The 13,469-nt window shown below is 39.2% G+C and overlaps 1 protein-coding gene across 1 annotated transcript in view; it reads right to left on the bottom strand.

Moving 5' to 3' along the window:
* Positions 1-2,388: 2,388 nt before the first annotated feature.
* Positions 2,389-13,469, bottom strand: part of SGMS2 (sphingomyelin synthase 2) — a 116,680-nt gene continuing 105,599 nt past the window's right edge. The window contains exons 6-7 of the mRNA XM_043969544.1: positions 9,239-9,405; positions 2,389-7,257 (exon numbers count right to left, since the gene is read on the bottom strand). Of these exons, the coding sequence (XP_043825479.1) occupies positions 7,054-7,257; positions 9,239-9,405 (371 nt within the window). The 3' untranslated portion in view covers positions 2,389-7,053. The remainder of the gene's footprint in view (positions 7,258-9,238; positions 9,406-13,469) is intronic.

Here is a 13,469-nt window from a genome sequence, read left to right on the forward strand (position 1 = left end):
GAACTCCTCGTGTTTTCTCTTTACTCTTCAATAAATGCTAAATGCCCAAAGACTTGGTGCTAAAGTTTCTAATTTGTAAGTAAACCCTAGCTATTTTTCCCTACACTGGGGACAGGAATAAGGTGACCACACATTGAGTTTTAACCATCACACTTCTCAGATTGTGACTTTTGTCTGTGTCCTCAGGGGGTCCACTTCATGTATAGCGTCTTCAGCTCTTGACATTGGAGACAAATGGAACACGGATTTATCTGTTTTTCTTTGCTCTATCAAATTAATCTTCCTAATGTACAAGCCTGACCTTGTCAGTACCCTGCTTAAGAAAACAAAAAAATCCTATAAATGTCTCTTAAAATATCTGGCTTCTGTGTACTTCTTGAGTCACTTTCAAATTACTCTCCTTCATGCACTTAATGACCTAGCCAAACTGCACGACTAGTTTCTTGAGTTTGACGTTCCATCTCCTGTCTTGGCTTTTGCACAAGGGGCCCTCCGTACCTGATTTGGACTCATTTCCTCTTCAGCTCCATCTTCAAGAATCCTCATTTCCCCCTAAGACTCAGTTCAATGACCACCTCCTGCATGAGAAGCTATCTTGGAAGAGAGATCTTTTCTCTCCACAAATTACCTTGTACTTGTGTCTCCTCTCCTTCCTCACCCCAGCAGAATGTATGTTCCATGAAGGCAGATCCTTTTGTGTTTTGGTATGGTCAGCATCAGAATGCCTCATATGTAAAAGATTCTTTAAAAATATTAGATGGAATTTAGTCATTCAGATGTTGAATGGGTTATTTTAGGAGGTGGTAGTTTCCTCTTTCCTGGAGGTCTTCAAGTAGAGGAATTTCCTGCTCAAATACAAACTGGACTATATGACTTCTGAGGGTGCTTTCAACCCAAAGATTCTGTGATATGTTGTTTGAATTTTCCACAATACGTAAGATGGTATAGTGGAGTCACAGGATGTGCCAGTCAACAAGTACTTATTAAGCACCAAAGAAAAGCAAAAGTCCCTGTTCTCAAGGAGCTCACAGTCTAATGGGGGAGACAACATGTAAACAACTATGTACAAACAGTATATACACAGGATAAATTGAGGGATAATCTCAGAAGGATGCCACTAAGACAGAGGAGAGATTTTAAATGGGACTTAGAGGAAGCCAGTGAAGCCAGAAAGTGGAGGTAATGACAGAATTTCGGGGATGGGGGACAGACAGTGGAAATGCCCAGTCAGGAGATGGAGTGTCTTGTCCAAAGACCAAAAAAGGGGCCAGTGTCACCGGATCACGAATTATGAGGTTAGATTTAAAGTGTAGAGGCAACTAGGTGGTGCAGTGGATAAAGGCACTGGCCCTAGATTCAGGAGGACTTGAGTTCAAATCCAGCCTCAGACACTTGACACTTACTAGTTGTATGACCCTGGGCAAGTCACTTAACCCTCATTGCTCCGAAGGAAAAAAAAAGATTTAAAGTGTAAGAAAAGATGTTACAAAGGAGGCACTGACAGGACTTGGCAACAACTGGAGATGGGAAGAGCTGTATGAGTGTGAGGAGCCAAGGATGACACCTAGGGTGCAAGCCTTGGTGTTTAGGAGAATGATGGTGATGCCCTCAGCTTGGAGGTTTCACTAAGTGTGAAAACTTGGACAAGTCTGCCTTTTTGAGCCTCAGTTCTCTGTATCTACAAACAGGGATGACTACATGTGTATTGGTTATATGTGTGCAAGTTGTAGCATGGATGAATGTCTACAGTCAACCTTGAGTTCTGATCATGTGTAAACCCTAAGAAAGAAACAAACATTTCAGGGCAACTAGGTGACACAGTGAATAAAGCGCTGGCCCTGGATTCAGGAGGACCCGAGTTTAAATATAGCCTCAGACACTTGACACTTACTACCTGTGTGACCCTGGGCAAGTCATTTAACTTCCACTGCCCCGCAAAAAAAAAGAAAATAAAAGAAACAAACATTGTAACATTCCTGGATTTCCTAAAATGTCCCCATCATACAAAGGGCCCATCTTGTAAATCTCTATGTGAGTATAAGGCAAGGTGATAATTTGATAATGATAATTTGTGAAGTTGATCACAAGCTGGTCCAGTTTCCTTTTCAACCCTTTAACAAATTTTGATGCTCAGAGGCCCCATTGCAGAGTCCTTGAAGGGAGCCCTCTTCAAGTATAAAATATACAGTTTAAGCCAGTCTTGCCACTGCCCAGTCCACTAATATGGTACTATGGTACATAGGGTACTATGTCAGCATGACTGACTGGAAGATAGTTCCCCTTAGGAGCTACCTTAGTATACATCCTTGGGGCAAAGGCAATGGGATTCAGTATTGATTCTAGGAAATATCACAGACGCCCTTGCCAACTTCTCTATAGTCATTTTTCTTTATTTTTTGGTTATAAAAATCTCCAATAGTGTGTTTCCAAGAAACAAAGGCATTATTTGCAAAATTGGATAGGTAAACAGGCATCTTTCACATCTTTATACACAAAGAAACACAATCATGATACTAATTTTGAAAATACTGTTCATTTCTCATTGTAGTTTATTGGGTAAATACAAAGTATATCATCTCATTTATAAAATAAAACAAATAAAAAGCAAAACCAAAGGAATTAGAAATGGTGTGCACATTATCTATTCTTTGTAGTGCTGAAACATAAATTAGTTTAACTCACCATTAGGCACTTAAAAAAAAGTGAAACTTTGGCATTTTAGGAGTATGTGTGTACTACATTCACACCCCTAAATTACAACTGAAATGTGTTTATACACAAAAAAAGCAGTCATGAAAAAATGCACTTCTAAAGATATTGAACTATTTCCTCATTTCTTTCTTTCCCTAAAAAACCCTGAAAATGAATTCCACTCATTAGATTAATGTTTATGGTACTTTGGGGTAGGAAACAAGAGCATCTAACATTTATATTATGATTTTTGATTAAAATGTGAGCACATTTAATAAAACTATAAGTTATATAATAGCATATAGTATATATTTATCCTTTTTATAATGAAAAATATTTGTCAGGAAAATAACATACTCTAGAATAGACCTAAAATTATACTTTTACAAGGCACTTAACACATTGAAACAGTACAGTACATTTCCAAAAGAATATAGTTGGCTACCTCTTAAAATCTTTTTTTATGTAACATAACCATATGTTTTGCAGCATTATTCATTGCATAGGAGGTAAATTAAATAAAGAATTCCAACTTGGCAATTAGATTAGCTTATGTGGATGGGTCCTTCCTTCCTTCTGAAAACAGCACAGTCTTAATTCATTAGACACAATAAAGACCTATTTCCATTCATGATTCATTTAGAACACACAGCATTAAGTGGGTACAATAGGTCATAATAAGCAGCAGGAAAATATCAAAGTAGGCACTTTTGCCAAACACAACTTTGACTGGGCCACTGACTTGATTTGCATTGTTTGGGGGGGCATTTATGCCAATATCACTGCTTTATAAACAAAAATATCTTGTCAAGGCTAATTATTAGATGTGTTATAGCACTGAAATAGCATTGATAAAATATCACAAAAAATATCTTTCACAGGCACATAAAAGCAAAGTCATCAAAACCTAGCATTTTGTGTAAAATATGCTTGGCTTAGTTATGTATTTTAAAATTTCAAGAGATTCTTCACACTTCCTTTAAAAATGCATAGCAGTAAGTGGTAAGACCAGCTTGAACCTGTAACTGTTTTCTAACTGTGCAAAACAAAAAAAATTCTTCAAATATATTTCAATTTGAAAAAATAAGTTGTGAGATCATAGGGGGAAAAACAGTATGAAAAAGATGATAAGCTCGCCTTGACTATTTCAAAGCCAACAGAGGCAGTAAATGGGACAATCATGAAGCCTGGGGGATGCTGAGTTAAAGATGGTTTGAATGTTTTGAAAGTAGATGATCATGCATGCTAGGAGCACATCTATCTTACAGAAATTCCACTCAAAATGGATTTTGACCTTTCTCTAGACCAATTTAAACTTGCCATCGGAGTAACTTCTGTCTTCTGGGACTGCTGACAATGGTGGCAATTGAAGAGGTTCATTTGAAAAAAATAGACATGGAATAAAGGATTAGAAAGATAGTTTGGCTACCTTTGGAGGGGAAAGAAAATGTTTGGTTTGTTGGGGTTCTGGGCTTGTCATATGTGATATCTCCACAAGAGGGCAGTGGAATATACACCAAAGCCACCAGGGAACCTGGGTTCTGCCCAGTTCTACCTCAAAGAGGTCAATAAACTTTTCTTCAACTCTATGATTACCGCAGGTAGAACTCAATATGCCAGTTCATGAGATGTGAGGAAACGGGTTTGCTCCACTTTGAGAGATAGTGGGAAGGGTATTTACAGTTTGAAACAACTATTGTTCATATGAAATTCCATTCCAGAAGTTTCATACAGGAACCATGTATGGGCTTTGGAAGCAGGTTTTCCCTCTAAAGTTACTTCCATCTCGTTGGCTGGTTTATAGCAATAAACAGAACTGATGTGATACAGAGGAAGGTTAGGAGGGCAGTGCACCCAAGTTTTCAATTCCAAAGATGGCATCTGGGGCTGAATTCCAACGTTTCCTTGCTGTGACTCAAATCCATTTCTCCTTCCTCTATTGCTTCCCTAAATGTTCCATATTAAAATGATAATGCTTAATGTTTGGGACATGCCCTTTCCTCATCCATCAAATTACAATACACAAAAGGAGCTTTTGAATGGTAGGAGACCCAGGTGTGAGGGCACAGATCTTCTGATGGACCCGAAAAGGGAACAGCAACATAATGGTCTTTATGATGGAGTTTTTATTTGGAATTGACCCAAATGGTCAAAGGAGCTGCAAAGGCTCTTATTAGATAATGTTAACTCTTAAAACTGAAACTGAGTTTGTGTAAGCCTAATCATTATGTCACCTGGAAAAAGTGGGGGATCCAAGCCATGTTCAGGACCAAGTGCAGCATCAGTGTATGTTTTCCACTTCCATTAGCGATCCAATGGGAAAATCAATCCCCCAGTGTCTGGATAGCAGCAAAATATTTACAAGTCTTCTGGGACTATCTATTTTTCTTTTATGATTGGGGCAGCAGTGATTTTTAGTTCTTAGGGAGGGAAATGATTTCTAAGCAGACTATCCTGTTCCCTTCAGACATCTGACAATAAATAAAAGTTGTAATGAAAATTTTGTGGAGCTAGGACTGGACACAACTCCACGTAGGCTACAGAGGTTTTTGTCTGTTCACTTCATTTAGAATGTGAGGTCAAACCCTTGTGTCTAAAATCCTACCAAGAATGTTTAGGTTATAATTCTTATGTAAAGTGAGCTGACTGGAGGACAGTTAGTTCCCTTTGAATTAATCTGCATTTCCCACTACCAAGAGGCAGCAACACTAAAGACATTCAGAGAATTTTAGCACCAAGGATGATGACTGTTGTAGAGTGGGCAAAATTTTGTGCTTTGTTGAGAAAAACTGAAAGCATCCAAACTTTATTTGTCCTGTCTCTCTATAAAGGCTGACTGGTCTTGCTAATAATGAAAATTGGATTATATTTTTCCATTAGAGGAAAGAAACATTTTCTCTTTTCTTCTTGGTGTTACTTCTACCCCCCCCACCCCCCAGTGTTAACAATGATTACTTTTACTGCAAATTTGGTTCCTTCTTTTTGCTGCTGGGCTTTATTGGAAATCTTTAAAAATAGCCCTCAAGCACTTAAGGAAATAAATTCAGAGATCAGCCAAAAATACTCTAGTGTGAAATAATCCAGCCTGCTAAGACTGAGAAGAAAAATCCACTGTTTTGTGTTACCTCATTAAATAAATCTAAAACAAACACGGAGTCACTGTGTAGATAGAACAGTCACACACTCCTGACTAGTTCAGCACCAAAGAATAACCATTCTCACTGGGTACAGACCAAAGAATTACAGTGTCTGTCTATATTCTGGCTAGTGGAGTCTTTTGATAAAAGGCAAGAATACATAAAAATGTTAGGCATCTATCTTGGGTTTTCAGAAAGAATGAGGTAAATATTTACAGCAAGGATCCTTCATAATTCAATGTGACCAAAGATCGCTCATCATCCCTAGAATCTATAGCTAGTCCACACACAAATAAACTTATGGCCAGAGAGCAACGCAGGCTTGAGCCCCAAAGTGGCACCAACATTGGTACCTGCAAGTGTATTCCTAACCCACGGCATCTACCTTTTCTGCACTGGAGTAGGTCAACCCCCCCGGAAGACAGAATGTGGAAGCAAAATTCCCATCCTGTCAGGGATATCCCAGAATTGTTTTCTTGATGTCTATTAAATTCACTTTAAAAATGCAGTATTTATACACTTGTAAAACCTTTGTGATGTGACCAGACATGTTTGCAGTTGGAGCACATCTGCCTAGCATTGTTTTAAAAAATAAAGTCATCAGTAAAAAAAAATGTATAAAGTGGTAGGTATGTCCTTCATTGGGTGGTAGCAGCAGTGAGCACTCCAGGCTTCTAAACTATCCTTTTCCCCAAAGCAGTGAAAACAGCATGAGTTTGCCCAACACTTTCTATCCCCTGAATGATGAATGTCACCTTGAGACTCCAGTGAGAAGCCTTGAGAATGCCATCACCTACTTCTCAACATTAAATTACTATTCCCTTTATACTGTAGCTATATGTAGAGCCTGATAAAAAGTGTTTCAAACACCACCAAATCCTGCTGTGCTGGGTGAAAGAAAGAGGAGGAAAGATGGCAGGGGGCCAAGGATGGAAGGGATGTGTTCTTTGGCACCTCTTTTACAACCTCACTGGTCAATCACAGTCCTGGGTCTCATCATCAATGGGTATAGAACTGCAGAAGTCTTTTTTCTCCTAGACAAATAAACACCATGTCACGGGACAATACTTTGTTTATCTTTCAAATCATTTACACAAAATTTGGTCCACTTCTTCACATACCAGTCAATCTTCCTTTTTTTAAAAAAAAAAAAACTCTACCTTTGGTTATAGCATGAAACATTTTGGTCTAAGAGTCTAAGCCTTTTTCCCGATGATTCTTCCTTTCAGGTAGATTTTTCATTGTCCTCTCCTGTTTTCTGAACCCGTGAGTATTTTTTGCAGGAGGATTTGAAGCAGCCAGGTGGCCAGGATAACGGCCAGGAGAAGCAGCAAGGAATTGCGCCTTGTATGTTTTTCTCAAAAAAGTAAAAGATGGGGAACCACCATGCTCGAGATAAGAAATTAGTCTGTGATGAAACCTTCAAGCTCTGTCATGTGGAGAGAAAAAAACATGATGTAGAAATTTAACAGTGAATCAATAACTCTAAATACAACAGGCAAAACTGCAGTCATGCATGAGTAGATCCAGTCAAACAGAAAAAGAATTTTCAAAAATCTCACTTAAACAGCAAAAATGGGTAAAATAAAATCTTAGAAAATATTATCTTATAAAATCAATATTCACCTTCCAGAAATAGCTTTTTTCCTTATTATAACATTTTAATTTCACCATAATAAACTATTTATCTCTGAGAAGTAACTTTTTTTTTTTTGGTGAGGCAATTGGGGTTAAGTGACTTGCCCAGGGTCACACAGCTAGTAAGTGTTAAGTGTCTGAGGCCGGATTTGAACTCAGGTACTCCTGACTCCAGGGCCGGTGCTCTATCCAGTGCGCCACCTAGCTGCCCCGAGAAGTAACTTTTAATTTAGAATTTAAGCCCCTCACTAGAACGTGAGCTCCTTAAGAATAAAGTATTGTTGAATTCTTTGTTTTTGAATCCCCAGGGCCTGGCATAGTCCCAGCAAATAATAGGCATTTAATAAATGCATATTGATTGATTCAATTTCCATTTTCTAGTCTTATGTCTTATTCTTGCCCCAGGCCTCAGAATTTTTCTTCCAAAAGAGGTCAGCACCTTTTCTCTGCAATTTCCATTCATATTAGAGAAGCCGATTTGGTACCCTAAGTCACATAACTGTTACTGTGGTAGAGAAGGGACCAGAACCCAGGGATTCCTGAGGCCAGCCATCTCTGTAGGATGACATACTGATTCCCCTGTTTTTTCTATCACTTGAACCTAGTGCAATCCCTCACATACAGTGGGTGCCTCATGAATGTGTGTTGGTTTGGACTGGGCTCCTAACTCTTTAACATGTTTTCTCATCTCAGAACTTCTGTTCAAACATTCCTCCTTTACCCATCTGCAACCATCCTAGTCTGACCCAAATGTCAAGGCTCAGCTTAAATGTCATGTCAGCCCAGGCAGAAGAGAGCTCTGTCTCACCCTCATAGTAGCATTTCTTGTAATGTGCTTACTAGACATGGGCAGCTAGGTGGCTCAGTGGATAGAATGCCAAACCTGGATTCAGGAAGACCTGAGTTCAAATTTGGCCTCAGATACTTACTAGCTGAGGAAGTAACTCTGGTGAATATGTAGATGAAGATTAATTAGTTTAGTGACTGAAATTAAAATATATTTTCATTCCCAACTGCTATTACATCGAAAGTGGTACTGAACATACAAGCTTTGTTTCTTTGGCCCTTCATTCTCTGAAAAAATGTGTAATCAAACAAACCCACAATAAACCAACCAACCAACTCATTGTGGTGAATATTGTTAGAAGGAAAGGAAGGAAACACACATTCACTAAGTGCCTACTACTCGCCAGGCAATGTGCTAAGTACTTTACACACATTTGATCCTCATAACTCTGGGAGGTAGGTGCTATTATTATCACCTTCATTTTACAGATGGGGAAACTGAGGCAGGGAGAAGTTAACTGACTTGCCAAGGGTCACATAGCTAAGAACTGTCTGAGGCCAGATATGAAATCAGATCTTCCCGACTCCAGACCTCACACTCTATCCACTGTGCCACCCAGCTGCCCCAAGTTTAGGGGACCCATCACAAGAAGTTTGGTCACCAGCAGGTGATTGGAGGGAGGGAAGAAGCCCATGATGAAGATTTCTTAAAGATTTCAATCTCTTTCTGTGGAAGATGTAGTACCCACACTAATGAAATCATAAATTCTGGGAGTACTGAAGTCAGTCATACTTGTAAGTCCTTTATTATCCCTTATTGTGAGAAGGGGTGATGGACACAGAGGTTAAGTGACTGCATCACAACCACACAATGGGTCAGTGGCAAAACCACATTCTCTAAGGCTGTGCTATTTAAAACCACATGGAATTAGATTATTTCATTTCTCACATCAACTTGCATTTTTTCCCTCTTACAATGCTCTCACCTTTTCATTAGCCATGGAGTGGTACCACCAGAAGAGTCTTGTTGTGATATAATAAGCAATTATCACGTCGACAGTGTAGTGTTCATGGGCCACGAGAATACAGATGATCCCAGCGGCACTGAGCAGCCAGCATATCAAATGGTACCACCAGAAGTGACGGGGCGAGTCTGCAGAACAAAAAACCATACCGACACAAGCCAGTTACAAATACATCCAAAATGACTGCAGTGCCCTAAGGCGTTGATTTAACCTGAGCCCAGAAGGAGAACAGACCTTGGCTGTCACTGTCCTCTCTCTGACACTACCCAGGGCAAGCTTTAGCACCTGAAAATGGAGCTAAAAAAGGGCATGAGGCCACATCTGGGCATTTTCTCTTTTGTTGGCTCAAAATCATGTTTTTAAATGCATAAAATAAAATAAATGGATTAAAAAGAAAACAATTATACTGAAATACACTTATCAGAATATTTTAAAAAGCAAGCTCACAGAACCCAAGTTAAAAACTCCTGGTGTAACTGCTAGGTTTACATCCCAAAGACATCCCCAAAAAGAGAAAAAGGCCTATTTGTACAAAAATAATTCTGGGAGCTTTTTTTGTGGTGGCTGAGAATTGGAAATCAAAGGAATGCCCATCAATTGGGGAATGGCTAAATAAGCTGTGGTATATGATGATGGAATATTATTGTGCTATAAGAAATGACAGGGGTAGCTAGGTGGCGCAGTGGATAAAGCACCGGCCTTGGATTCAGGAGGACCTGAGTTCAAATCCGACCTCAGACACTTGAAACTTACTAGCTGTGTGACCCTGGGCAAGTCACTTAACCCCCACTGCCCCACAAAAAAAAAGAAAAAGAAAAAAAAAAAGAAATGACAAGCAGGATGATTTTAGAAAGACTTGTATGAACTGATGTATAGTGAAGTGAGCAGAACCAAGAGAACATTGTGCACAGAGACAGCAATACTGTTAGATGAAGAACTATGAATGACTTAGCTATTCTCAGTAATACAATGATCTAAGACAATCCCAAAGGACTAATGATGAAGCATACTATCCACCTCCAAAGAAAGAACACAGACTGAAGCATGCTATTTTTCACTTTATTTCTTTCATTTTTTCTTTTATTCAAGTTTTTTTTGTACGAAATGACTAATATGGTAGTGTTTTACATGATTGCACATGTATAACCTATATCTGATTGCTTACTGCCTCAGGGAAGGAAGGGTAGAATTTGGAACTCAAAACTTTAAATAAAAATGTTTATTATTAAAAAAAAATTGTCATCCTATCAACTTCTGAAGGAGATTCTAAGTAAGTAGAACACAGGTTTACTAGAAGAGCCTGCACCTACTGTCAGGTAGTCTGGGAACACCTGAGACCTCTCTTGCACACTAATGATTCCCTGTCCAATTAGCAATTTGGAGGGAAAGAGAACATGAATGTAGTGTCCATTTCTTTATCAAAAAAGTAGGGATATTCTGCTCCTTATAGTACCCAGCGAACACCACCATAACACAAATTGAGAGCTGGGATGTAAGAAGGCATCTCATCCAACTTCCTCATTTTGCTTCAGTCTGCTTTCTTTCTTTCTTTCTTTCTTTCTCTCTTTCTTTCTTTCTTTCTTTCTTTCTTTCTTTCTTTCTTTCTTTCTTTCTTTCTTTCTTTCTTTCTTTCTTTCTTTCTTTCTTTCTTTCTTTCTTTCTTTCTTTCTTTCTTCTTTATTGTGGGGCAATGAGGGTTAAGTGACTTGCCCAGGGTCACACAGCTAGTAAATGTCAAGTGTCTGAGACTGGATTTGAACTCAGGTCCTCCTGAATATGGAGCTGGTACTTTATTCGCTGCTCCACCTAGCTGTCCCCCAACTTCCTCATTTTGACAGAAGGGGAAACTGAGAACAAATGAGATTAAGTGACTTTGTCACAGTCACAGAGTTTACAGCAGTGCTCTTTGCAGTGATGCCACCTTGTCTCACTTCATGGGCACTATTATGAGGAAAATGCATCAGAAACTTTAAAGAAGATATTCTTACCCTGTGGTTCATGAACTTAAAAAAAATCTGATGACTATTTCAATATAAAAGGTTTTCTTTGTAATCCTGCATATTTTATCCATTTTAAAACATCACTCTGAGACTTCCGATTGCCACAGGGGACCATAACATAATAAAGAGGCCCTGTGACATAGTAGTCTGTGTATTTCCTGCTAAGTCAGGGGCTCTAGGGCTGCACTGGCTTCCACAAGGGACCCCAATGGGTGGAAACAGAATTTGTTGGTCATCCACAGGAACATGGAAATAATAAGGTACAAGAAGGATCTCTGGCCTTAAATAAGTGTATTTTGATTTTTTTCTGGAGGAAAACAGTTTGTCCTGTATGACTAAGTGCCCCAATCAGCAAATACATCCATGCCACCTCCTGCAAACCTTGGCAGCATTCTTGCTCTTCAGTCATTAACTAACTTCTCACCCTGTCCACAAGAGGGCACTAGACTAGCACATGTCCATTACAAGAAACTAAAGGAGTAAGCAAGGACTGCCCTTGTTCCAGTCCCACACAGTCCTTTCACAGAGTGAACCAAAGAGGCAGAACTGGAATTCACTTTGCAGTCCTAATCCAGGTACTCAACTGTTCCTTTCAAATGATCTTTTGTAATCAAATGCCACCTGGCTACCCATGTTTCCTGTCTGCCAAGAGCTTTCCTCATCCCAGGAGCACACATTATTCTCATTTAAAAATTAAAAAATGGTGACTTGGAGAGCTTAGGGGTGTTTACTTAAGGCCATACAGTTAGTAAGTGGTGGGGCCATGACATGAACCCAGAACTCATGTCTTCTGATGCCAAATTCAGGAATTTTACCCTTTATGCCTTGATGCCTCTTCACTGCTGACCAGTGAAACACCCAAACTCAAAGCATGTGGCAGGCTACATCTACTTTCAAATGGAAGACTTGGAGCTATTTTGGCTTACTGACGATTCACGATTTTTTTTTTGTCAAACAGGGAGAGGACGGAATACTAGATGGCCAACTGTTGTAATTTGGAGAATGTGGAACTAGCTAGGCATGATGCTTAAAGATCTCTATTAGGAAGCTCTGAGAGCAGATCCCTAAGAAAGGTATAATTTGCCTTCTTTATTTTTGGCATTTTTATTCCCAAGTGTTTTCATTTCCTATCCATAACATTCCCATGAATAGCACATCTCCATATTCCTAAAGGGAACACTGAGGAATAGAAGATAAATGATTTGCACAAGGCCACAGTTCATATCAGAGTGTGCAGAGTCTGCATTTACAGTCCAGTTTTCCTGGGGGATAGAGGATTGTTACAGGCTATGAAAACTATGGGATCCGTACATTGGCAAAATGAATGCTCTGGTGCTGTGAACTGTTGTGCATTTATCTGTGTATCTAATTTACTTATAAACCTGAGTCTTCCCACTATGTCTGCAAAAGGCAGGATGGTATAATGGACATTGGCCTGAGTCAAGAGATCTGGATTCTAATCTTGGCACAACTATTGCTATGACTACCAATACTAGCTTGCATTTATATAGTGCTTTAAGGTTTATAAAGTGCTTTACAAATATTACCTCACTGAGGTTGGTGCTATTATTTTCCTCATTTTACAGATGAGGAAACTGAGGCAGACAAGAGCTTAAGTGACTTGCCCAGGGTCATACATCTAGTAAGTGTCTGAGGTTGGATTTGAATTCAGGTCTTAGAAGGAAACGGCAAACCATTCTAGTATCTTTGCCAAGAAACCCCCAAATATGGTTATGAAGAGTTGGACAAGACTGAAACAACAATAATTTCCCGACTCTAGGCCCAGCATTCTATCCACTGTGCCCCCTATGTGTAAACTAGCTATGCGACCTTGGGAGAACTGGTTAATTTTTCAGGTTCCTCATCTGTAAATCAAGGGGATTAGAATAAATAATCCATAAAGGTCTCTCAGCAGGCCTGCTCCTTAATCAGTTTTTTCATCTATAAAATGGGGATGGAAATGCTGACTATTATCCTAGTAGGCTGTAAGGACCCAAACTTGGGATATGTATGAATTTTACAAAAATGTCTGTCACCTTATGCTAATAATGGCTTGGGCTGATGTAATGCTTTATGGTCACAAAGAAGGCACCTGCTTAGCTGTCAAGCAGATCGGATCCAACAGTAAATAAGTAAAATGTATAATTACCAGAAAGTAAGCCAAGACAGAGTCCACAGAGATGAATGGAAGC

Source organism: Dromiciops gliroides, chromosome 6 (genome assembly GCF_019393635.1).
Source record: "Dromiciops gliroides isolate mDroGli1 chromosome 6, mDroGli1.pri, whole genome shotgun sequence".
NCBI lineage: Eukaryota > Metazoa > Chordata > Mammalia > Microbiotheria > Microbiotheriidae > Dromiciops > Dromiciops gliroides.